The 23709-nt window shown below is 43.3% G+C and overlaps 1 protein-coding gene across 17 annotated transcripts in view; it reads left to right on the plus strand.

Annotated features, from left to right (window-relative positions):
- LOC101003154 (ankyrin repeat and KH domain-containing protein 1) overlaps positions 1 to 22950 on the plus strand; it is a 140988-nt gene extending 118038 nt beyond the window's left edge. For 7 of the 17 annotated variants that reach the window (XM_021939730.1, XM_021939742.1, XM_021939731.1 and 4 more), the window contains 9 exons: positions 40 to 189; positions 355 to 1967; positions 7895 to 8071; positions 9863 to 10114; positions 10605 to 10780; positions 11424 to 11588; positions 14995 to 15104; positions 22287 to 22457; positions 22607 to 22950. In XM_021939730.1, the coding sequence (XP_021795422.1) occupies positions 40 to 189; positions 355 to 1967; positions 7895 to 8071; positions 9863 to 10114; positions 10605 to 10780; positions 11424 to 11588; positions 14995 to 15104; positions 22287 to 22457; positions 22607 to 22610 (2818 nt within the window). In that variant the 3' untranslated portion in view covers positions 22611 to 22950. Of the gene's footprint in view, positions 1 to 39; positions 190 to 354; positions 1968 to 7894; positions 8114 to 9862; positions 10115 to 10604; positions 10781 to 11423; positions 11589 to 11863; positions 12355 to 14278; positions 14396 to 14994; positions 15105 to 22286; positions 22458 to 22606 lie in introns of those variants that run through there. The other 10 variants (XM_021939738.1, XM_021939739.2, XM_021939732.1 and 7 more) reach the window with 9 other exon arrangements.
- The last annotated feature ends 759 nt before the right edge of the window (positions 22951 to 23709 follow it).

The raw sequence follows: 23709 nt of genomic DNA on the forward strand, positions 1-23709 counted from the left end.
TTTAATTTCATAAGTTCATGTGTATTCTTCATTTTATAGGTCAAAGAAATTGTCTGTTCCAGCCTCAGTGGTGTCCAGGATAATGGGAAGAGGAGGATGCAACATCACTGCAATACAAGATGTTACTGGTGCCCATATTGATGTGGATAAACAAAAAGATAAGAATGGCGAGAGAATGATCACAATAAGGTAATTGTGCAAAATGTATACTGCTAGTTCTGAGTAGAAATTATAAGAAGCATACCTTTGTTAGGTATGGTATAATTAAGAACTTTATTTGATGGTTAAGATTACCTGTTTGTTTTCTTTTTTTAATGTTTTTGGTCTTGTTTCTGTTTTTTTTTTTTTCCCCAGGGGTGGCACAGAATCAACAAGATATGCAGTTCAACTAATCAATGCACTCATTCAAGATCCTGCTAAGGAACTGGAAGACTTGATTCCTAAAAATCATATCAGAACACCTGCCAGCACCAAATCAATTCATGCTAACTTCTCATCTGGAGTAGGTACCACAGCAGCTTCCAGTAAAAATGCATTTCCTTTGGGTGCTCCAACTCTTGTAACTTCACAGGCAACAACGTTATCTACGTTCCAGCCCGCTAATAAACTTAATAAGAATGTTCCAACAAATGTACGTTCTTCTTTCCCAGTTTCTCTACCCTTAGCTTATCCTCACCCTCATTTTGCCCTGCTGGCTGCTCAAACTATGCAGCAGATTCGGCATCCTCGCTTACCCATGGCCCAGTTTGGAGGAACCTTCTCACCTTCTCCTAACACGTGGGGACCATTCCCAGTGAGACCTGTGAATCCTGGCAACACAAATAGCTCTCCAAAGCATAATAACACAAGCCGTCTACCTAACCAGAACGGGACTGTTTTACCCTCAGAGTCTGCTGGACTAGCTACTGCCAGTTGTCCTATCACTGTCTCTTCTGTAGTTGCTGCCAATCAGCAACTGTGTGTCACTAATACCCGGACTCCTTCATCAGTCAGAAAGCAGTTGTTTGCCTGTGTGCCTAAGACGAGTCCTCCAGCAACAGTGATTTCTTCTGTGACAAGCACTTGTAGTTCCCTGCCTTCTGTCTCCTCTGCACCTATCACTAGCGGGCAAGCTCCTACCACATTTCTACCTGCAAGTACTTCTCAAGCACAGCTTTCTTCACAAAAGATGGAGTCTTTCTCTGCTGTGCCACCCACCAAAGAGAAAGTGTCCACACAGGACCAGCCCATGGCAAACCTATGTACCCCATCTTCAGCTGCAAACAGTTGCAGTAGCTCTGCCAGCAACACCCCGGGAGCTCCAGAAACTCACCCATCCAGTAGTCCCACTCCTACTTCCGGTAACACACAAGAGGAGGCACAGCCATCCAGTGTGTGTGATTTAAGTCCTATGTCAATGCCTTTTGCATCTAACTCAGAACCTGCTCCATTGACTTTGACATCACCCAGAATGGTTGCTGCTGATAATCAGGACACCAGTAATTTACCTCAGTTAGCTGTACCAGCACCTCGAGTTTCTCATCGAATGCAGCCCAGAGGTTCTTTTTACTCCATGGTACCAAATGCAACTATTCACCAGGATCCCCAGTCTATTTTTGTTACAAATCCAGTTACTTTAACACCACCTCAAGGCCCACCAGCTACAGTGCAGCTTTCCTCAGCTGTGAACATTATGAATGGTTCTCAGATGCACATAAACCCAGCAAATAAATCTTTGCCACCTACATTTGGCCCAGCCACACTTTTCAATCACTTCAGCAGTCTTTTTGATAGTAGTCAGGTGCCATCTAACCAGGGCTGGGGAGATGGTCCACTGTCCTCACGAGTGGCTGCAGATGCCTCTTTCACTGTTCAGTCAGCGTTCCTGGGTAACTCAGTGCTTGGACACTTGGAAAACATGCATCCTGATAACTCAAAGGCACCTGGCTTCAGACCACCTTCCCAGCGAGTTTCTACTAGTCCAGTTGGTAAGTTATTAACTATTGCTGCAGTTCAGTTTGGAGCGCCTACGGCCTAATCTCACCTTAAGTGACAAAAAAAGTAGCAAGAGGTAAATCACTCACATATAATGAGCTGCTTTAGATTCTCTCTATGATCTTTCTGTCCCTCATAGTAAGGGAGTTACACCATGGTGTAAGTCCATTTTCTTGGTGTCTATTCGTATTAATAAAATTGGTGTCTATTCATGTTAATAAAAAAAAATTCCAGGGATGTTTCAAGGATTCCAAATTTACAGACTTTAAAAAAATCATAGTGATTGTTTGCATTTCTTAGATTTAAAAAATTGAAGTTGCAAAGGTGTTTAGGCACCAGTTCATAATTTACATTGTTTACTAGTACTCTGTGTTGTTTATTTTAGGTGTAGCTATTCGTTTTTTATGTATTTTATTTTTTATTTTTATTATTTTGTTTTATTTTTTTGAGACAGGGTCTCACTCTATCACCCAGGCTGGAGTGCAGTGGCCCAGTCTCAGCTCACTTCTACCTCCACCTCCTAGGCTCAAGCATTTCTCGTGCCTCAGCCTCTCAAGTAGCTGGGACTACAGGCATGCGCCACCGTGCCCGGCTAATTTTTTGTATTTTTAGTAGACAGGGTTTTGCCATGTTTCCCAGGCTGGTCTCGAACTCCTGAGGTCAGGCAATATCCGCCTGCCCTGGCCTCCCAAAGTGCTAGGATTACAGGCATGAGCCACTGCGCCCAGCCTAGATACAGCTATTTGAAGAGACCCAGTCATTTATAGGCTCTTACTTTTGAAAGACCAACATAGATTTAGCTATTGCTTCTTTGAAATTATAAATTAGCTGCTGAGGCATTATGAGAAATATATAGACAGATTTGAGGTCAGTTTTGGCTTGGAGATATTTGGAGAACCAGAATCTATTTTCTGTAGTTTAAGAGCCAAATTTTAGTCTAATCTGCAGTGTTCTGAAAAACAAATTAAAAATATGACTGACCCAGAATGTGGCACTATTGCCTCTTAGCATTTCTCTTCCAGTTGGAAAACTGCCCCATATCCCATGCTACCTTGTTGCTAATTATAAACTGATCAATGTTGTTTAAAATTATTTGTGAGTTATGAATATGGCATAGCCTTAGCTTTCATTTCAGATATGTTTCCATTTACTTGTCTATTCAGGAAAATATAGTTGTTATATTGTATTTCAAATAGAAATAGAAGGCTGCATATGGCTATCTGTGGTCCAAAATATTCTCTAAATTTTTTTCCCTTCCTCTCTGTAAATAGGCATATATTATGACTTTTCTTTTTTTTTTTTTTTTTTTTTTTTTTGAGACAGAGTCTTACTCTGTCGCCCAGGCTGGAGTGCAGTGGCCGGATCTCAGCTCACTGCAAGCTCCGCCTCCCGGGTTTACGCCATTCTCCTGCCTCAGCCTCCCAAGTAGCTGGGACTACAGGTGCCCACCACCTCGCCCGGCTAGTTTTTTGTATTTTTTAGTAGAGACGGGGTTTCACTGTGTTAGCCAGGATGGTCTGGATCTCCTGACCTCGTGATCCGCCCGTCTCGGCCTCCCAAAGTGCTGGGATTACAGGCTTGAGCCACCGCGCCCGGCCATATTATGACTTTTCATTTGGGGAAAGTAGTATAGAATTTGAGAAGCCTCAGGGTGAAAGAAGAGCTCATTGCCAGTACCCAGGATGTGATAGAAAGCATTAATCCTTGACCTTCCTTCTAGGTCCTGGGATTAATAAGCTTGGCCCCATTTCTTAACTGCTTGTATGGTTTCTTTTGTTGATGCTCTTTTCATGGATATAGTTTACTTTCCTAGTTTTCAGGTAAGAGGTAGTAATACTGACTGAGCTTGGTGGTTCATGCCTGCAATCCCAGCACTTTGGGAAGCTGAGGCGAGGGGTTTACATGAGGTCAGGAGTTTGAGACCAGCCTGGCCAATATGGTGAAACCCCATCTCTACTAAAAATATAAAAAATAGCCGGGCATGATGGTGCAGGTCTGTAGTCCCAGCTACTTGCAAGGCTGAGGCACAAGAATCACTTGAACCCAGAAGACGGAGGTTGCAGTAAGCTGAAATCATGCCACAGCACTCCAGCCGGAACAAAAGAGACTGTCAGAAAAAAAAAATAGTAATACTTAAGAAGATGGGGAAAGATATAGAGACAATTGAAACCATCACACACGGTAGGTAGGAATGTAAAATGGTACATCTGCTTTGAAAAAACAGTTTCACAGTTCCTCAGAAAGTTAGACATGAGTGATCATATGATCCCATTATTCTACTCCTAGGGAAGATACATGTCTATAGAAAAACCAATGTTCATAGCAACATTATTCATAATAGCCAAAATGTAGAAACAACCGAATGTTCATTAACTGACAAGCAGATAAACAAAATGTGGTATATCTATAGAACGTAATATTTTGTATTTGGTATAAAAAGAAATAAAGGGCCGGGCGTGATGGCTCACGCCTATAATCCCAGCACTTTGGGAGGCCAAGGTGGACGGATCATGAGGTCAGGAGTTTGAGACCAGCCTGGCCAACATGGTAAAACCCTGTCTCTACTAAAATACAAAACATTAGCTGGGTGTGGTGGTGCGCTCCTGTAGTCCCAGCTACTCAGGAGGCTGAGGCAGGGGAATCACTTGAACATGGGAGGTGGAGTTTGCAGTGAGCTGAGATTGCGCCACTGCACTCCAGCCTGGCGACAGAGCAAGACTCAGTCTCAAAAAAAAAAAAAAAAAAAAAAAAGAAGTACTGATTCATGCTATAATATGGATGAACTTTGAAAACATTTTACTAAATGAAAGAAGCCAGTCACAAAAGACCAGATATTTATTTTATGATTCTATTTATGTGAAACATCCAGATCAGCAAATCCATAGAGACAGAAAGTAGATTAGTGGTTACCTAGAATGAAGGGATGATTGGAGGGTAGGTGATAGCTTAGGAGTGCAGAATTTCCTTTTCTTTCTTTTCTTTTCTTTTCTTTTCTTTTCTTTTTTTTTTTAAAGACAGGGCCTCACTCTGTTGCCCAGGCTCGAGTGCAGTGGCGTGATCATGGCTCATTGAAGCCTCAACCTCCTGGGCTTCAAGCACTTATTCTACCTTGGCATGCCAAAGAGATATGATTGCGGGTGTGAGCCACCATGCTCAGCTTCAGTTTCTTTTTAGGATAACAGAAATGTTCTAAAATTGATGTGGTCATGAATGCACAATTCTGTGAATATACAAAAAGCTACTGAATAGTATAACTTCAAATGAGTAAATTATATGGTTTGTGAATTAAATCTCAGTAAAGCTAATAAAAAGTACATTTATGTGGCATCTACATTTATGTCCCTAAAATGCACATCATGATCTTTAAAAGCTGTCATTATCAGCTGGGTATGGTGGCTCACACCTGTAATCCCAGCACTTTGGGAGGCTGAGTGGGGTGGATCACTTGAAGTCAGGAGGTCAAGACCAGCCTGGCCAACATGGGGAAACCCCCGTCTCTACCAAACATACTGAATTTAGCCAGGCATGGTGGTGGGTGCCTGTAATCCCAGCTACTCGGTAGGCTGAGGCAGGAGAATTGCTTGAACCCGGGAGGCAGAGGTTTCAGTGAGCCGAGATTGTGCCACTGTACTCAGCCTGGGCAACAGAGCGAGATTCTGTCTCCAAAAAAAAAAAAAGGCTATCATGATCTTTACAAAAGACTGACAGATTTCACTGTAAAAATATTGACAGTGGCCAGGTGTAGTGGCTCACATCTGTAATTTGAGTACTTTGGAAGGCCAAGTCAGGAGGATCACTTGAACCCAGGAGTTCGAGACCACCCTGGGCAGCATAGTGGGACCCTGTCTCGATAAAAAATAAATTTAAAACTTAGCTCAGAGTGGGGCCAGGCGCGGTGGCTCACGCCTGTAATCCCAACACTTTGGGAGGCCGAGGCGGGCGGATCATGAGGTCAGGAGATCGAGACCATCCTGGCTAACACGGTGAAACCCTGTCTCTACTTAAAATACAAAAAAATTAGCCGGGCGTGGTGGCGGTCACCTGTAGTCCCAGCTACTCGGGAGGCTGAGGCAGGGGAATGGCGTGAACCCAGGAGGCAGAGCTTGCAGTGAGCCGAGATCACGCCACTGGACTCCAGCCTGGGTGACAGATCAAGACTCCATCTAAAAAAAGAAAAAAATTAGCTCAGTGTGGTGGCACACGTTTGTAGTCCCAGCTACTCAGTGGGGCTAGGCAAGAGGATTGCTTGAGCCCAGAAGTCGAGGCTGCAGTGAGCTGTGATCACACCACTGCACTCTAGCCTGAGTGACAGAGCAAGACCCTGTCTCAAAACAAAAACAAACAAACAAACAAAAGAGGTTATTATAAAAATTATTCATTTCAATAAAAAACAAAAGAAATGATTCATTTCCTACTTACAGACTTTTTAAAGCCACATTCAGTATTCTCACTACCTCTAGATTTTGCTAACATCTACTTTGGTTAGCACTAGAAAATTTAATTTTTTTTGTCCAGGAAAGCACAAAGTAATAATTCCTACTGTTGCCTACCACGATAATGAAAGTCTGAAATAAGTAGGAAATGCATTAAGTTACCCACATGTCCAGAGTAGGCAAATCTATAGAGACAAAAGATTAGTGATTGCTTAGAAATGGAAATATGAGGCCAGGCGCAGTGGCTTATGCCTGTAATCCCAGCACTTTGGGAGGTCAAGGTGGGCGGATCATGAGGTCAGGAGATCGAGATCATCCTAGCCAACATGGGGAAACCCCGTCTCTACTAAAAATACAAAAAATTAGCCGGGTGTGGTGGTGGATGCCTGTAGTCCCAGCTACTCGGGAGGCTGAGGCAGGAGAATGGCATGAACCCAGGAGGCGGAGCTTGCAGTGAGCCGAGATCGCGCCACTGCACTCTAGCTTGGTTGACAGAGCGAGACTCTGTCTCAAAAAAAAAAAAAAGAAAGAAATGGAAATATGAGGGTGAGGACCCAGTGAATGACAGGTAATGCGTATGGAGTGTCTTTTAAGGGAGACAAAAATGTTCTAACATTGATTGTGGTGATGGTTGCATAATCCTGTGAATATACTAAAATCCAATGAATTATATACTTTAAATGGGTGAATTATATAGTATGTGAATTACATCTCAAAGTCATTTTTTTTTAATGATGTGGAAATCAAACTGAAAATAAGACCTGCTTAAAAGAAATTTTGACAATCAATGTTGATATTAACTACTTTTTCCTGAAATAAGAAACCATAATCCTTTTCCAGACCTTCATCCTCTTTTCCTAATACATTCTTCAGAGAAAGTAATGGAGTTTAAGAAGATGGCTAAGTTCAGATTTATACAAGCTAGATAGAAACTTTGATATATTTTGCAACTGTTGATATTTTCTATCAGATAGAATGCTGAAATTATCCTTAGTAGTATGCTTTTCCTCCTTGTGAGGAAGGAAACATTGGTAGATTTTGTTACTTATCTTCTGTAGGAAATGACTATAGTTATATAGATGAAAAGCTGTACTTTGAGATTGACTACAAAAGGGAATGCAGAAGTTATTGTTGGGCGCTACTTAGTTACAGCATAGTCTCATTTCATATCCCTTCCATTTAAAAGCTTTGAGATTCATCTAGAACATTACTCCAGGTGACTGACACTCTTAAACATTGAGCCCATTTTTCTGTATGTAGTGCTGTTTGGCAATATTCTTCTGGACTGTAAGAAAAAAATGGATTTGGCCATACAGTATCACATAGATGGATTATTTTTGCTGTGGTCTATGAAAATGAGCCACATGCTATCTTTTATTTATTTGTTTGGTTATTTTTACAGCTTATCTCACCTTGGTGGAAGTCTTCTTGGGCTTTCAATTTTAAAGTTTTAGCTAATTGGATGTCTTGGACCTGTTTTATTTCAGGGTTACCATCCATTGACCCATCAGGCAGCTCCCCATCTTCCTCTTCTGCTCCTCTGACAAGTTTTTCCGGCATACCAGGAACAAGGGTTTTCCTGCAAGGGCCAGCTCCTGTTGGGACTCCTAGTTTCAACAGACAACATTTTTCTCCCCATCCTTGGACAAGCGCCTCAAACTCATGTAGGAATCCTGGCGGAACTCTTCCCAAAGAGTTTTGAATAAGTTATTAAATCATTTATTTCAGCTATAACACCATGTTGTAACTTTAGTAAACTAAATGGTATACAGATGCCCAAGGTTTGTTCTGTGGTCATGTGAAAAAATTGTCAGTCATTTGTAGCATAGAAAACTTGAGAATTATTCTTTCAAGCCAAAAATGTTTTACCCTAGAACTTGGATCAAGAAAAGAGGTACTAGACTGGTTGCAGTGGCTGACACCTATAATCCCAGCACTTTGGGAGGCCTAGGCAAGAGGATCGCTTGAGCCCAGCAGTTGGTGACCAGCCTGGGCAACAGCAAGACCCTGTCCCTATTTAAAAAAAAAAAAAAAAAAAAACAGGTACTTCAAGTAGTTTTGCAAAAGGACCCTTTGGAAGCAGTTTTATAAAATTATTTCTTAAATCTGGAAAGAAGTTGAATTTATGTATATGGTCAGTTTGGTGTGATTTCTCATGTATTTTTACATTTTATGAAACTGTATTGCCTTTAATAAGTTAAAATATTCCTTTGTTCTATTGATTGATTGGTTGATTGAGACAGTGTCTTGCTCTGTTGCTCTGGGTGGAGTGCGGTAGCGTGATCTTGGCTCACTCCACCTTCTGCCTCCCAGGCTCAAGCGATTCTCCTGCCTCAGCCTCCCGAGCAGCTGGGATTACAGGTGCCTGCCACTATGCCTGGCTAATTTTTATATTTTTAGTAGAGACAGGGTTTCACTATATTGGCCAGGCTGGTCTCAAACTCCTAACCTTGGGTGATCTGCCTGCCTCAGCCTCCCAAAGTGCTGAGATTACAGGCGTGAGCCACCTGCCTGGCCCCTTCGTTCTGTTTATTTCAATGTTTAGAACAGATGAAGTATGTGGAATTGAACCGAATTGGATTTTTTTTTTTTTTAAATGAGCATCATGAGGTAGTCAGTATTGACTTTTTTGACAAGGAAAATTACCCAAATCACCCAAGAGTTCCATTAAGAAGCAAAGCTGTGAATCAAAATCATATAATGTTTTGCTAACATTTGACCTTATTTCCTTAAAGAAAAAAAAAAAGGGCTGTAGAAAGGGAACAAAGAAAGACGAACAGGTATAAAGGGTCACCAGATGTTTTCTAGAAAATATGCTAGGTACTGTGCAAATATTGCCACATTTAAGTTAATTTTAAAATGTGGCCGGACGCGGTGGCACACATCTGTAATCCCAGCACTTTGGGAGGCTGAGACGGGCAGATCACCTGAGGTCAGGAGTTCGAGACCAGCCTGACCAACATGGAGAAACCCCATCTCTACTGAAAATACAAAATTAGCTGGGTGAGGTGGTGCATGCCTGTAATCCTAGCTACCCGGGAGGCTGAGGCAGGAGAATCGCTTGAACCCAGGAGGCAGAGGTTGTGGTGAGCCAAGATCACACCATTGCACTCCAGCCTGGGCAACAAGAGCGAAACTCTGTCTCGAAAAAAAAAAAGTGACAATAATGTTTTGAGAAGATTATTTAGAGCTAGAATAAAAGCAAATGTGTCCTGCTTCCTTTCTAGCATTGTTTAGTTCAGTTGGGAAAACATTTTTTAGACTATTGTATACTTATTATAGGCAGAAGTAGCATAGGATAATGTTTATAGAAATTATATTTTATTTGAATGTTCTTTTAAAATGAAAATTTCTTTACAGAACCTATGTTGTGGAATAGATCTTTCCAACAAGGTTTCTCATATTCTTATAGTTTTTATATGTAATAAAACAATAGAGAAATATTTTGCCACCAGGTGACTCTCCTATTCCATCTGTTTCTTCGGAATCATCTTCACCTCTTTCAGCCACTTCTGCCCCACCAACATTGGGCCAACCAAAAGGAGTCAGTGCCAGTCAGGATCGAAAGATACCTCCCCCAATTGGAACAGAGAGACTGGCCCGAATTCGGCAAGGAGGGTCTGTTGCACAAGCTCCGGTGGGGACCAGTTTTGTCGCTCCCGTTGGACACAGTGGAATCTGGTCATTTGGTGTCAATGCTGTGTCAGGTACAATTGCCTTGCTCTCTCTCTGGAGGGATATCTTAAGTAAGTTGTAGGTTTGCCAGTAAAACTTAGTTCCTTAGAAAAACAAAAAAAAACTTAGTTCCTTTGTTTAACACTCAATTAGGGAAGGGTGTTTATGTCTTTGAGGAGTTAATTCAATTTCAGAGTCTGGAATATTGGTTGAGATAATACATAGAGTTGATCAGAAACAAAAGATTCAAAGTGTGTGTCCTTTCTCTCTTAAGTAATCATTTGAGTTCTTTCAGACAGCACTTAATCTTTTGAAAGACAGGGTAAAGTGGAGTATTCAGAGGACTTTACCTAGTTTTTCAGGAACTGGTTTCTTTGGCTAGCAAGACTGTGATAAATATGCTTTGAGCTCTTCAGAGGAAAGATTTCAATAACATTTGGTAACGTTTGGTAATAACAGTGGTAATGTTTTGTTGTTTTATCCAAATAAATATAAAACTTTGTTTTCAATTATCCTTTCCAGAAGGCTTATCAGGTTGGTCGCAATCTGTGATGGGGAACCATCCAATGCATCAACAATTATCAGACCCAAGCACATTCTCCCAACATCAACCAATGGAGAGAGATGATTCTGGAATGGTAGCCCCCTCTAACATTTTTCATCAGCCGATGGCAAGCGGTTTTGTGGATTTTTCTAAAGTGAGTTGACAAACATCACTGTAACTTGTTTGACACTTTGTCAGCCAGTGTAGTCACGTTAAGGAATACTTTGTGTTGAAATAATGCTCTCTTTTGTTTCTGTGGCTTTGCTAGATCTTTTGCTCAATTTCAAGAGTGCATAGCATTGTCCACAGTAGTTCATCCTGAAGATATCCCCATCCCCCGAAAACACCTGAGGGATTTGGGTTTTGCCAGTTTGTGTTCTGCTGCTGCAGCTTTGGGAGAGGCCTCTACCCATCTTAAAAGCTGGCCATGAGTTCACTAATGCTTTCTTGTCTGCTCTGACAGCTTTATGTTGGCAAGCAATCATGTGGAGTTCCCATTTTCTTCTTAGCTTAAGCTTATTCATGAAACTAAAATATGGGAAAGTTAGTTGAGGTTATTTTTATCAAATATGAGAAATGTCCTGATGATTTCATGTTGGATTTAGTTTTTTTCTCTCTCTTCTTTTTTGTTGAAAAGCCTTGCAGATGCAGATAAACATTTTGTTTTCTCAACACTGCCATACTGTACTTATAGGATCTTTGGGAGTTCTTTAAATGAGGAAAATTAGAGAAGTCTAAGCTGCTATTATGGGATTTATAGTAATTTTATGATTAAATCTTTTTTCCTGCTGTTTTAGGGTCTGCCAATTTCCATGTATGGAGGCACCATAATACCCTCTCATCCTCAGCTTGCTGATGTTCCAGGAGGCCCTCTGTTTAATGGACTTCACAACCCAGATCCTGCTTGGAACCCTATGATAAAAGTTATCCAAAATTCAACTGAATGCACTGATGCCCAGCAGGTAAAATGGGCTTAATGCTCTTTTATTTTTTAGATTTATCACATCATTCTTTTTGTTTTGTGAGAAGTATAAGTACTGAATATCAAAAGTCATAATTGACCATTTCGATCTGGATTGCTTTTTCAATATCAAGATGATGCTACTGAACACTTTATTTCATATATGTGTATTCTTCCTAGGCAGAAACAGTGAATTGCCATTGCATTTATATATTCATTTTGTAACTATCTAAAGATTCCTAATTAGAAATTCCAATTTTTCCTCCCCCTTTTCAGATTTGGCCTGGCACGTGGGCACCTCATATTGGAAACATGCATCTCAAATATGTCAACTAAGTTAGAAGGTCTTTACTCTTTAGCCTTGTTTAAGAAACCTATGACCTTGGAAGAACTATGGGGATTTTTTTTTAATGTGCCTAAGAAATTTTCTCTGAGGCTTTAGCAATGGAAATTTGATTGCCCATTGTATAAGAACAAATTGATTTCCTATCCACCTGGTTATGTTCTCTGGTTAGTTTAGCCATTTTGAACTTAAGATCATATGACCTTAGTGCTTTTGGCTAAACATACTGAATACTACTTGTATGCAGAAGAGAATTAGTTGATTACATGTTTCAACCTTTTAGGGTGATAAATACATGTATAATTGTTTACATACTTAAAAGGAAAAAGTTGAGTAAATTTCTTGTCATATAGTGGCTCTACGTAATGTAGCCTGTATTAATGTGAAATATTTACCAGAATATTCAATAAAAAGATGAACAGTCTTTAGAAGTGGGGTGTGATCCTTTCAGTGGTCATGCAGGTACCACCCAATCCACATTATATTGAACCAGATGGTTAATACTATATTTGTAACAGGCTTCTCACATTTAACACTTGAGTCCCTTCTTAGACTGCCTTGAAAAAGCACTTTTAAGACTATTTACCTATTTATTCTGTGTTAAACATTCCTTGTTCCCTTGTTGTCTTCTATATCCTTTAACATATGAGAAAGTTTCAAGCTCTGGCAATGTGTCTTATCTGACTTTAGCTAGCAGATAGGCCACTGATAGGTTTTTTCTCTGTGGATCTTGAGAATGTCAATAAGAACAATTGGATTTAAATCAGATGACACTAAACAAATGTAGGGACACCCAAATTATCAACTTCAGGTTCCTTCTGTGCTTCCTGACCTTTTTTATCTGAAAGATTTATCCGGTTATAGATATTTTAAGTTTTATATGAGTTGGGACATAAGAGGGAGGTGACTCCCGTCGTTCTGTTGTATTATTGAATTAGACGAGTAATGTTTATAATGTATATATATTATACTATATACATAATATATAATATATAATATATAATGTCATATTATATAACATATTATATATTATATACATTATAATGTATATAATATGTTTATAAATATGTGTAATTCTGTAAGTTTTACATGTAGTTACATGTAACTAAGTTACATGTTACATTTTATTATATATATTATATATTACATATTATATAATTATATATTATATATTATATATAATTATATTATCTACATTATAATGTATATAATGTAGATAATATAAAGTAATGTTTATAAATATGTGAGTAATTCTGTAAGTTTTACATGTAGTTACATACATTTTACTTAGTTCCATGTAACTAAGTAATACTTAGTTCCATGGCCCTAAGCATGGAATCAATATGTTTAACAAGCTAAACAGAGGAACCCTGGAATGGGCTGCTTTGGCCAAACCATAGGCTATGCCGAGAAGGAAGAGTTATCCCACTGAAAATTATAGTCATCAACTTACTTGTGTTTTAATAAAGCTGAATTTTTCCTGGTCAGTATAGGCAATACAGAAAAGAAAACAAGAAAATGTTTGGAGCTGAGAGAGAAGCCAAAACTCATATCAAGGCAAAGACGGATGCACAGAAAAAAAGTAGTAACTAGGGACAGAACTATGTTAGCAGCACCTTTCTACACTCATGCCAACAGGAATTCTTAATTTTCTCTGCCCAGGTCCTAAAGCTAGGACCACATCAGGCACACTATGTTTGATCTGTGTCAGATATACCTGCTTCTTTTATCTTCTATATCACCTTACATATGAGAAAAGCTTCCTTAATTAAGCTTATGTCTTATTTTGTGTTTTGAATGGATTTTGAAAGTTTTGTTTATATTGAAGCTACTACTCTGTAGTGATTGATAACTACATCAAGTATCATTAAGGGGCCCCTTGACCTTTGTGGGGGCAGTTGGGTGGGGCACAAAAGACTTATTGGATCACTTGTATATCTTGCTGTTTCCACTTAACATTAACAGCAACAAGAAAAATCACCTAAAATTGGTGAAATGAATGAAACTACTCTTGATGAAATATATACTAGTGAGAAATAATACTAAATAAATTATTCAGTGAGACAAAAAGGTGAGTTTTATTCTATCTTAACTGTCTACAATACATTTGAATTGTCTGGAGGAGCCCTTAAGTCCATATTCCGCACCTTGAGGACAACCAAATGAGAAATTTTATTTCAGGTCAGTAACTAGAATTTATGAAGAGAAAGGAGATAATTATGAGGAATCCCTAGGAAAATTGGGAGGAAAACAACAGTTGTGCAGTTGGGAGTAGTTCTTTAGGATACGCTCCTCCCTTCCCTCTTACCAGCACTTCCTTCCTTTCTTTCTGACTATTTGGATCCCAGTAGCCTGCTCCCAACCTCATTTCGCCTGCTAAATCTCTTCTTCCTCTGCCTGCCTCTTCCTGGCACTACTTTACTGCTATTTTACCAACCTGAACATTTGGATAAAACCTAGCTCAGGTAAGAACTTAATTACTTTCAAAATATATAAGGGATATGGGAGGAGACAGCATGGGTACAGTGGAACAGTAGTCAGAGCCTAAATTCTATTTTCATTTCTGCCACTTGAAGCTTTATGGCCTTAGGCAAATCATCTCACCTTTCTGGGCTTCACTTTTCTCATCTGAAATTGAACTCAAGAGTCTTCTAGTTCTAACACAGGATTTCTTCTTGTGAATAAGAATATAAGATATGGAAATATTGGAAGCCATTAGATTGTTTACAGTGCTGAAGTTAGAGAGCCCCTAGCATTGGTTCTGATAAGGAATCGAAATAAATCCTGCCATTATTATGGGGGCCAGTATTGAGATTTTAGTGGAGGTAGAAGACCTTGCACATCTTTAGTGAGCCTTCAAGTCACGAAGAAACATCCTGCTAAGGTATAGATCAAACCCAGTGAAATGAAACTATAGGAATGAAACTATATCATCAAGGTTTCTGGACCCACTTATTTCAACTTGTGTTCAATGTAATAAAATTCCGCTACCAATAAAATTATTGATGTTTTAAGACCCTTTAAACCTATTGTGGCTACAGTGTGCTGACTTGCCCTTTTATAGGCCAGTCTGCTTCCTTCAGTCCCTGCTCTCAAAGGGGAAATCCCATCACCTCAGCTAACCAGACCGAAGAAGAGAATTGGACGGCCAATAGTGGCCTCTCCTAATCAGAGGTAAGACATTTTAGGACTTGGAACTATGGTTTCCCTCTCTTCACGTAGATTCTGGCCAAGTCCTCCTCCCAATCCCAAAACTGTGCAAGAGAGAACCATCCTCAGTTTTAGTTAACTTATAGAAGGGGAGGCCGGGCATGGTGGCTCACGCTTGTAATCCCAGCACTTTGGGAGGCCGAGGTGGGTGGATCACCTGAAGTCAGCAGTTTGAGACCATCTTGGGCAACATGGTGAAACCCTGTCTCTACTAAAAATACAAAAGTTGGCCGGGCATGGTGGCTTACGCCTATAATCCCAGCACTCTGGGAGGCTGAGGCAGGCGGATCACAAGGTCAGGAGATCAAGACAATCCTGGCTAACACAGTGAAACCCCATCTCTACTAACAATATAAAAAATTAGCCAGGTGTGGTGGCGGGTGCCAGCTACTTGGGAAGCTGAGGCAGAAGAATGGTGTGAACCCGGGAGGCAGAGCTTGCAGTGAGCCGAGATCACACCATTGCACTTCAGCCTAGGCGACAGAGCCAGACTCCATCTCAAAAAAAAAGTTAGCCAGGTGTGGTGGCACGTGCCTGTAATTTCAGCTACTCAGAAAGCTGACGCAGGAGAATTGCTAGAACACAGGAGGTAGAAGCTGCACTGAGCCAAGATCACACTACTGCAGTCCAGCCTGGGCGACAGAGCAAGACTCTGTCTCAAAAAAAAAAAAAAAAGGAGAAAGGCTGGCTACATTATAATTTCAAGCCAGAGAGAGAAGTACTTAGTATATGTGGTTCTGTCCCACTGTTTAAGACCTTTGGGGCTGGGCGCGGTGGCTCATACCTGTAATCCCAGCACTTTGGGAGGCCGAGGCGGGTGGATCACCTGAGGTCAGGAGTTCAAGACCAGCTTGGCCAACATGGTGAAACCCTGTCTCTACTAAAAATACAAAAATTGGCCGGGTGTGGTGGTATGCGCCTGTAATCCCAGCTACTCGGGAGGCTGAGGCAGGAGAATCACTTGAACCGAGGAGGCGGAGGTTGCAGTGAGCCAAGATCGTGCCATCGCACTCCAGCCTGGGTGATAAGAGTGAGACTTCATCTAATGAAAAACAAAAACAAAAACAAAAAGGCCTTTGACCACATTGTAAATCCAAGAAAAGGCAAGCAAGCCTGTAGGAAAACAGCTTCTGAATGAACATCTTGTTCTCTAACAAGAAGCATTTCTACCAAGACATACAACTGGTTATGATGTCTTCCCAGTGGACCCTGCCCCCTATAGTGAGGGGCTCTGGTAATACTGCATTTTCCATTTATCCTCAGTGATTTGTCATTTGCAAACAGGCAGGTTCATGTGCCTCCATCCTCTCCTTTAGGCAATGGGTGAGAGAAAGGTGGTTTTAAGTATCAAAAACTTAAGTGTGTTAAGACCACCTCCAATAAAAGGCATGACCCTGGGCTTCAACACCTAATTTGGAAAAGAAGATCATGAATGAAACGCTTAAATGTGAATCCAGAGTAATTTGCCTGATAACAGAGGCCTGGTATTTCCTTATAGGTTTAATCAGATATCTGGGGGTGGGGCCTGGGCATAGGTATTTTTAAACACTTCCATATTCTAATAGGTAATTAGTTGGTTTTTATTTTTTAATGAGACGGAGTCTCACTCTGTTGCTTAGGCTGGAGTGCAGTGGTGCCATCTTGCCTCACTGCAACCTCTGCCTCCTGAGTTCAAGCAATTCTCCTACCTCAGCCTCCCAAGTAGCTGGGATTACAGGCGCACACCACCACTTGGCTAATTTTTGTATTTTTAGTAGAGATGGGGTTTCTCCATGTTTGCCAGGCTGGTCTTGAACTCCTGACCTCAAATGATTCGCCTGCCTCAGCCTCCCAGAGTGCTGGGATTACAGGCAAGAACCACCTTGCCCGGCCAGTAATTAGTATTGACCCTCTGATTTAAATTCTTGTTTCTTCATCCAGATTGCATGGATGATGAATCTGGCTTTCTCTCTAAAGCCAGCTACGTATTCCCCAGCTCTTACAGCACACAGTGACTCCAGAAGAGTTAGCTGCAAGCAGTAGTCATTATAGTAGTAGTAACTGCGGCTGTTATTTTGTGGTAGAGATTAATAGAAGGAAGACCTCACTTCCACAATGACCATTCTTGAAAATCTTTGATACTTTTCTCCCGATTCTCCTATTTCCGACTCATCTTTCTCAGTCTCTTTTGGTGAATTATTTTTCTCTACTACCTTTTAAATAAATAAATGTTGATATGCCCAGGTTTCTATACTGTATCTTCTCCCCAGATGATCTCATCCCACATTTATTTAGTTATAAATGGAGATAGGGTCTTGCTGTATTGCCCAGGTCTTGAACTCCTGGGCTCAAGCAGTCCTCCCACCTCAGCCTCCCAAAATGCTGGAATTAACAGGTGTGAGCCACTGATCCTAGCCCATCCCCACACTCTTGAATTTCACACCACCCAAATTTGAGCCACTAACTCAGAGTTCTCCCCATGGCTTCAGTATATCTAGCTTCCTACTGTGCTCCATCTGGACACATATTATTCATTCTCTCACATAAGATATGCTGCTCTTCTTGTTTTCCCTACCATATTAGTTGGTGCTACTAGCCACCAAGACTCTCAAGCCAAAAGACTGAAAATTATCCTAGTTTACACTTTCTCTCACCCCACTCTTAATCAGTCACTTTATTCTTCCTCTGTGTATCTGAATCTCATCCACTTCTCTCCATCCTCACAGCCACCACCCATTTCCCCACCTGGTTTCACTAGGCTAGACTCTCCACCTTCAAATCTCACCATCCTCCACGCTATTCTCACATTCCCCGTCAGACACTTTCTCACCTTGTATAAAAGGTGAGTTATCATAAATGATTCACTGCAATCTGTTCCCAAGCTTTACCCTCCAGCACTGCTAAGACACTTCATTTTGGCATGCACCATTTTGTAAGACACCCAAAATCCTTTTCGGGACAATAAAATATGCAAACCCTTGCTACCTGAAGTGTGTTTCTGAGGCCCTGAAGCATTTGCATTACTGTATTAAAAATTCACAATTGCAGCCAGGCCTGGTGGCTCATACCTGTAACTCTAGCACTTTGGGAGGCCAAAGCAGGCAGATCACTGGAGATCAGGAGTTCGAGAGCAGCTTGGCTAACATAGTGAAACCCGGTCTCTACTAAAAATACAAAAAATTAGCCAGGTGTGGTGGTGGGTGCCTGTAATTCCAGCTACTCGGGAGGCTGAGGCAGGAGAATTGCTTGAAGCCAGGAGGCAGAGGTTGCAGTGAGCCGAGATCATGCCACGGCACTCTAGCTTGGGTGACAGAGCAAGACTCCATCTTAAAAAGAAAAATATCAGCCAGGTGTGGTGGCTCACACCTGTAATCCTAGCACTTTGGGAGGCCGAGGCAGGTGGATCACCTGAGGTCGGGAGTTCAAGACCAGCCTGACCAACATGGAGAAACCCTGTCTCTACTAAAAATACAAAATTAGCTGGGTGTGGTGGTGCATACCTATAATCCCAGCTACTCTGGAGGCTGAGGCAGGAGAATCGCTTAAACCTGGGAAGCGGAGGTTGTGGTGAGCCAAGATCATGCCATTACACTCCAGCCTGAGCGACAATAGTGAAACTCCATCTCAAAAAAAAAAGAAATCCACAATTGGCTGGGCTCAGTGGCTCATGCCTGTAATCTCAACACTTTGGGAGGCCAAGGTGGGAGGATCACTTGAGCCCACAAGTTTGAGACCAGCCTGGGCAACACAGTGCGACCCCGCCTTTACAAAAAATTTAAAAATTAGCCAGGTACAGCGGCATGCACCTGTGGTCCCAGATATTCAGGACACTGAAGTGGGAGGGTCACCTGAGCCCAGGAGGTTGAGACTGCAGTGAGCCATGATTGTACCACTACACTCCAGCTTGGGTGACAGTGAGACCCTGTTTCAAAAAAAAAAAATCCAAAATCTCACCCCAGACCAATACTGTGTCAGAATTCTCATTTTAACAATATCTCGGCCGGGCGTGGTGGCTCAAGCCTGTAATCCCAGCACTTTGGGAAGCCGAGACAGGCGGATCACAAGGTCGGGAGATCGACACCATCCTGGCTAACACGGTGAAACCCCGTCTCTACTAAAAAATACAAAAAACTAGCCGGGCGAGGTGGCGGGCGTCTGTAGTCCCAGCTACTCGGGAGGCTGAGGCAGGAGAATGGCGTAAACCTGGGAGGCGGAGCTTGCAGTGAGCTGAGATCCAGCCACTGCACTCCAGCCTGGGCAACAGAGCGAGACTCCGTCTCAAAAAAAAAAACAAAACAAAACAATACAAAACAGTATCTCCAGATGATTTATATGCACATTAAAGTTTGAGAAGCTGGCCAGGTGTGGTGGCTCACACTTATAATACCAGCACTTTGGGAGGCCGAGGCAGGTAGGTTACTTGAGCTCAGGAGTTTGAGACCAGCCTGGGGAACATGGTGAAACCTTGTCTTTACAAAAAATACCAAAATTAGCCCACTGTGGTGGCAGGCGCCTGTGGTCCCAGCTACTCAGGAGGCTGAGGTGGGATGATGCCCTGAGCGCAGGAGGCAGAGTTTGCAGTGAGCTGAGATTACACCACTGCATTCCAGCCTGGGCAGCAGAGCAAAACCCTATCTCAGAAAATAAATAGTTTGAGAAGCAATATTTTTTTAAATGAGTGAAGAAATCAGACCTAAGGAGAAATCTGATGAAACCAGAGCTGAGAGAATATTGATAAATGGGTACAGTCAGGTGGTCTATACTTAATTTTTGGTGAGGGGAAGGGACAGTGGAGGCAGTACTGATTTTGAGGAAGCCAAACAGAGGACAGCTGGATGAATTCAAGATTTCCAGTGTATATACATCTTCACCAATCCCACCAACTCGCTCCAGCCTGTCTTATCACTATATCTACATAAAAAAAACTTACCTCCAAGGTCAAACTCTTTGACCTTTCTTTCCTGCTAACTAAAGACCAAGCCCTCCTCACTAGCCCCCTGCCCTTCCTTAGTTAACTGGTAGAGAGATCAAAGGGCAGGCCTCCTGACTGGTGATGCCTCAGCTGTAGCCCCCAAACTTGACTCATCCTTTTATTAGTCCAGGTACCACTTCTTCAGAAAGATGACCAGCCCTCCCTGACCTTCCCTTTCCTGCTGTGCTCCAGGCCATCAAGGCATGTTTCACCCCGTACTGTTTTTGTTTTGAGACAGGGTCTCGCTGTCACCCAGGCTGGAGTGCAGTGACGCGATCTCCGCTCACTGCAACCTCCACCCCCCTGGGTTCAACCCATCCTTCTACCTCAGCTTCCTGAGTAGCTGGGTCCACAGGCATATGCTGCCACACCCGGCTAACTTTTGTATTTTTAGTAGAGACTAGGTTTCACCATGTTGCCCAGGCTGGTCTCAGACTCCTGGGCTCGAGCAATCCACCCGCCTTAGCCTCCCAAAGTGCTGGGATTACAGGCATGAGCACCCGGCCTTGTACTGTTACTGTTTATGGGAGGCAGTACACTGCTGGGTTTAAGGGCACAGTCCTGGAATCAGATGCAGTCAGATTTGAATCCCAGCTTCCCTTCCTGCAAGATGTGTGACTTTGGCTAATCATAGTGCTTTACTATCCAAAAGCTGGCGAGGAATGGGTGAACTAGTACAGGATTAAAATGCTTGCCCTACTTCGCCTGCCCCCAGCTCCCAGCTATGAACAATAAATAGCTGAGCTGCTGCAGCACTCAGAGGCAGGTTGGCCAGCTCTGGGCCAGCAGGAACTGGAAGCCGGTGCGGGGCCTGGGACTTTGGACGCATTTCCAGCTTTCTCTGAACCGGGCAGGTTTCCTATCGGATAGAGCGGGACTGTCAGGTTGAGTGACCGCAGGTGGCCCGCCCTGGGCATGATGTTGTTCTAGTGTTACCAGCAGCTGCACGTGGTCGGTTGAGTCCGCCTCAGACTCAGAGCTGCGCCCCTCGACCTCAACGCCAGGCGGTTACTTTGCTGCCCCTCCCGCTCGCTATGTCAACGTCCACTAGCTGCCCGATTCCCTGGGGCCGGGACCAGCTGCCCGACTGCTACAGCACCACGCCGGGGGGCATGCTATACGCCACTACCCCGGGAGGTCAGCGGGCCGGGCAGGGGTCCACAGGCTGTGGGCATATTAGCGTGTGCTTGTTGTTGCGGGTCGGGGGGAGGGGAGGGACAGGCCTAGGACTTGTCTGCAGGCCCCTCTACAGGTAGCTTTGGGGGAGAATGTTTGGAGCGGAAGCTCAGTTCCCAAAAACTTCTAAGTGATGCAACGAGGCCATGAGCCTAACTTCCGTGTGTTTGGGCTGTAATCCTTCATTGTGGCCTGGGTTCTTGGTGCCTTACACGTGCTCCTTACCCCTCACGACTTTGCTTCCTAGGAATAGGGGCCAGGGCCCCCTACTGAGCGTGACCTCAGCCGGAAACACTGGGTCTTGAGAAGTGCAATGGCTAGAACAGTTGGGGCAGTTGCTCCGTTTATGTGTTGCTGGCTGGCGTCTGTTTGGTTGGGCGAGCAGCCTGGGATCACGAGCTGCTGGGCTCCCGACCCAGGGATTCCTGCCACGCGGAAGCGGAGGGGAGGAACAGGGCAGGGCCCTTTGAGGACATTATGTGGCCAAGTTCCTCTGAGCTAGTATGAACCTTATAGGACCTGGGAGGGGTCAGGATTAGAACAGTACTGTTTCTCCTCCCGGCAGGAGATAGCCCAGGTGACAGCACTGGGTGGAACCCTTCACAACTATTTCATTTCTTGAATCACCTGAGGCTGTTAGTCTAGGTGTCACCTTCACTGGTGAGACCAAAGCAAGGTTTCAGAGTGGTAGAGGAGCAGCATGAAGTACCTGAACTCCAAGTTTGGTGTTCCTCTTACAGCCAAGATCTGAAGCTCCCCCAAACATAAAGCCCCTGCCTATACCAGCTGGGATGCCCCACTTGCTTTATACCCACATCTTGGTTAGGTCTGGAAGATTTTAAGCACTATGAAAGCTTATCTGCTGAGAACCTAGCTGGGCTTCAGAGCAGATGTCCTTTGATACACAGGGAAATTCAACACCACCCTCACGTCCAGGCCCCAAAAGGCCTGAGTCTGGGACCCCAGTCACCTCTGTACCCAAGCTCCTGACTCTTACCTCAGTCCCAACCCCTTGACAGGCACCAGGATCATCTACGACCAAAAGTTCCTGCTGGAGTGCAAGAACTCACCCATTGCCCGGACACCCCCCTGCTGCCTCCCTCAGATTCCCGGGGTCACAACTCCTCCAACAGCCCCACTCTCCAAGCTGGAGGAGCTGAAGGAGCAGGAGACAGAGGAAGAGATACCCGGTAAGGAAAGCAGGAATTAAGAATTGTCCCAGCCTTTGAGTTCAAATGCCACTGTGACACAGTGTGGGGGTTCAATTCCAAGAGGGGTTTCTGCACTGCCTGCAGATCCTCAGACCAGCAACCTGTCCTCCTGCCTTTTCTCTCTCCAGATGACGCTCAATTTGAAATGGACATCTCATCCAGTTGCAGATGACCCGGCATGTGGAGTTACAGAGGGATCCCTCATGCCACTGCTGCCACCACCTCTTCCTGGGGCATCCAAAGGCCAGCTGGCCTCATCTAATCTGGAAGGGAGTGACTTGTTAGTTCCAGGCCTCCTTTAGTTCTGAGGCAGCTAGACCAGGGACGGGAGTGGGCAACTTGCCAAGCCCTTAACTCTACTTCCTCTTCGGTCTGTGGTACTCCTCCTAACCCTAAACCCTCTATGCTCAGGGGCTGGAACTGGGGAATGGAGTAAGTCACCTTCTGGCTGCTTAGTAAACATTCAAAGAAATGCCTTGGCTCCAGTGTTCTCAATGCTTATTTTCTCATCTCAGCCACACAGCTGAGGGCCCCGGCAGGTCTGGTTAAGCTCAGAGGCCTCAGATCCATTCCCAGTTCCCACTAGGCCCACTTCCAGCAGCAATTAGAACCTGAGGCATACTACAGTGGCAGGTTACATGAGCCTCCAAACCATAAACAGCAATAGCTTGGCCGCTGCCAAGGGCTGTTCTTGTCTTTCCAGGAAGCAGCCTTCCTGGAACCAGGACCCTGCCCAGCAACCCCTCCCCTATCCATTCCAAAGCAGGACTCTCAGAAAACACGGGCTGTCCCAGCCTATAGCCATCCCCAGTCTCCCCCCATGCCTTTTCTGCTTACCATCTCTAAGTACCAGTTCCTCTATTCCAACACCAAAAACCTTGTACCCTCCCTTCTCACAGCATGATAATCCACCAAGTACCTCTCTCAAAGGGTTATAAGAGACCTTAGAGTTCACACTGAAACCCAAAATGAGGCAGCAGCTTGTTTGGCATGTCAGTTAAAATCCCAAATCTCAGTAATCTGGTCTTTTTCTCCTTTGATTTATACAGCAAAAACCCCACTCAGTGTGGTTCTAATCTCTGTAACACCTGTATCTCAAGGGTGATACAGTGCAAATAGGACTGTCTTTCTTTTTGTTGAGGGAAAAGTCTCCCTGTTCTATTTGAGTCTGTTCTCATGCTGAAATGAAACCATCCAAACACAGAGCTGCTCCACCTAGCACAGGATGTGC

The sequence above is a fragment of the Papio anubis genome, chromosome 5 (genome assembly GCF_008728515.1).
Source record: "Papio anubis isolate 15944 chromosome 5, Panubis1.0, whole genome shotgun sequence".
Taxonomy (NCBI): Eukaryota; Metazoa; Chordata; class Mammalia; order Primates; family Cercopithecidae; genus Papio; species Papio anubis.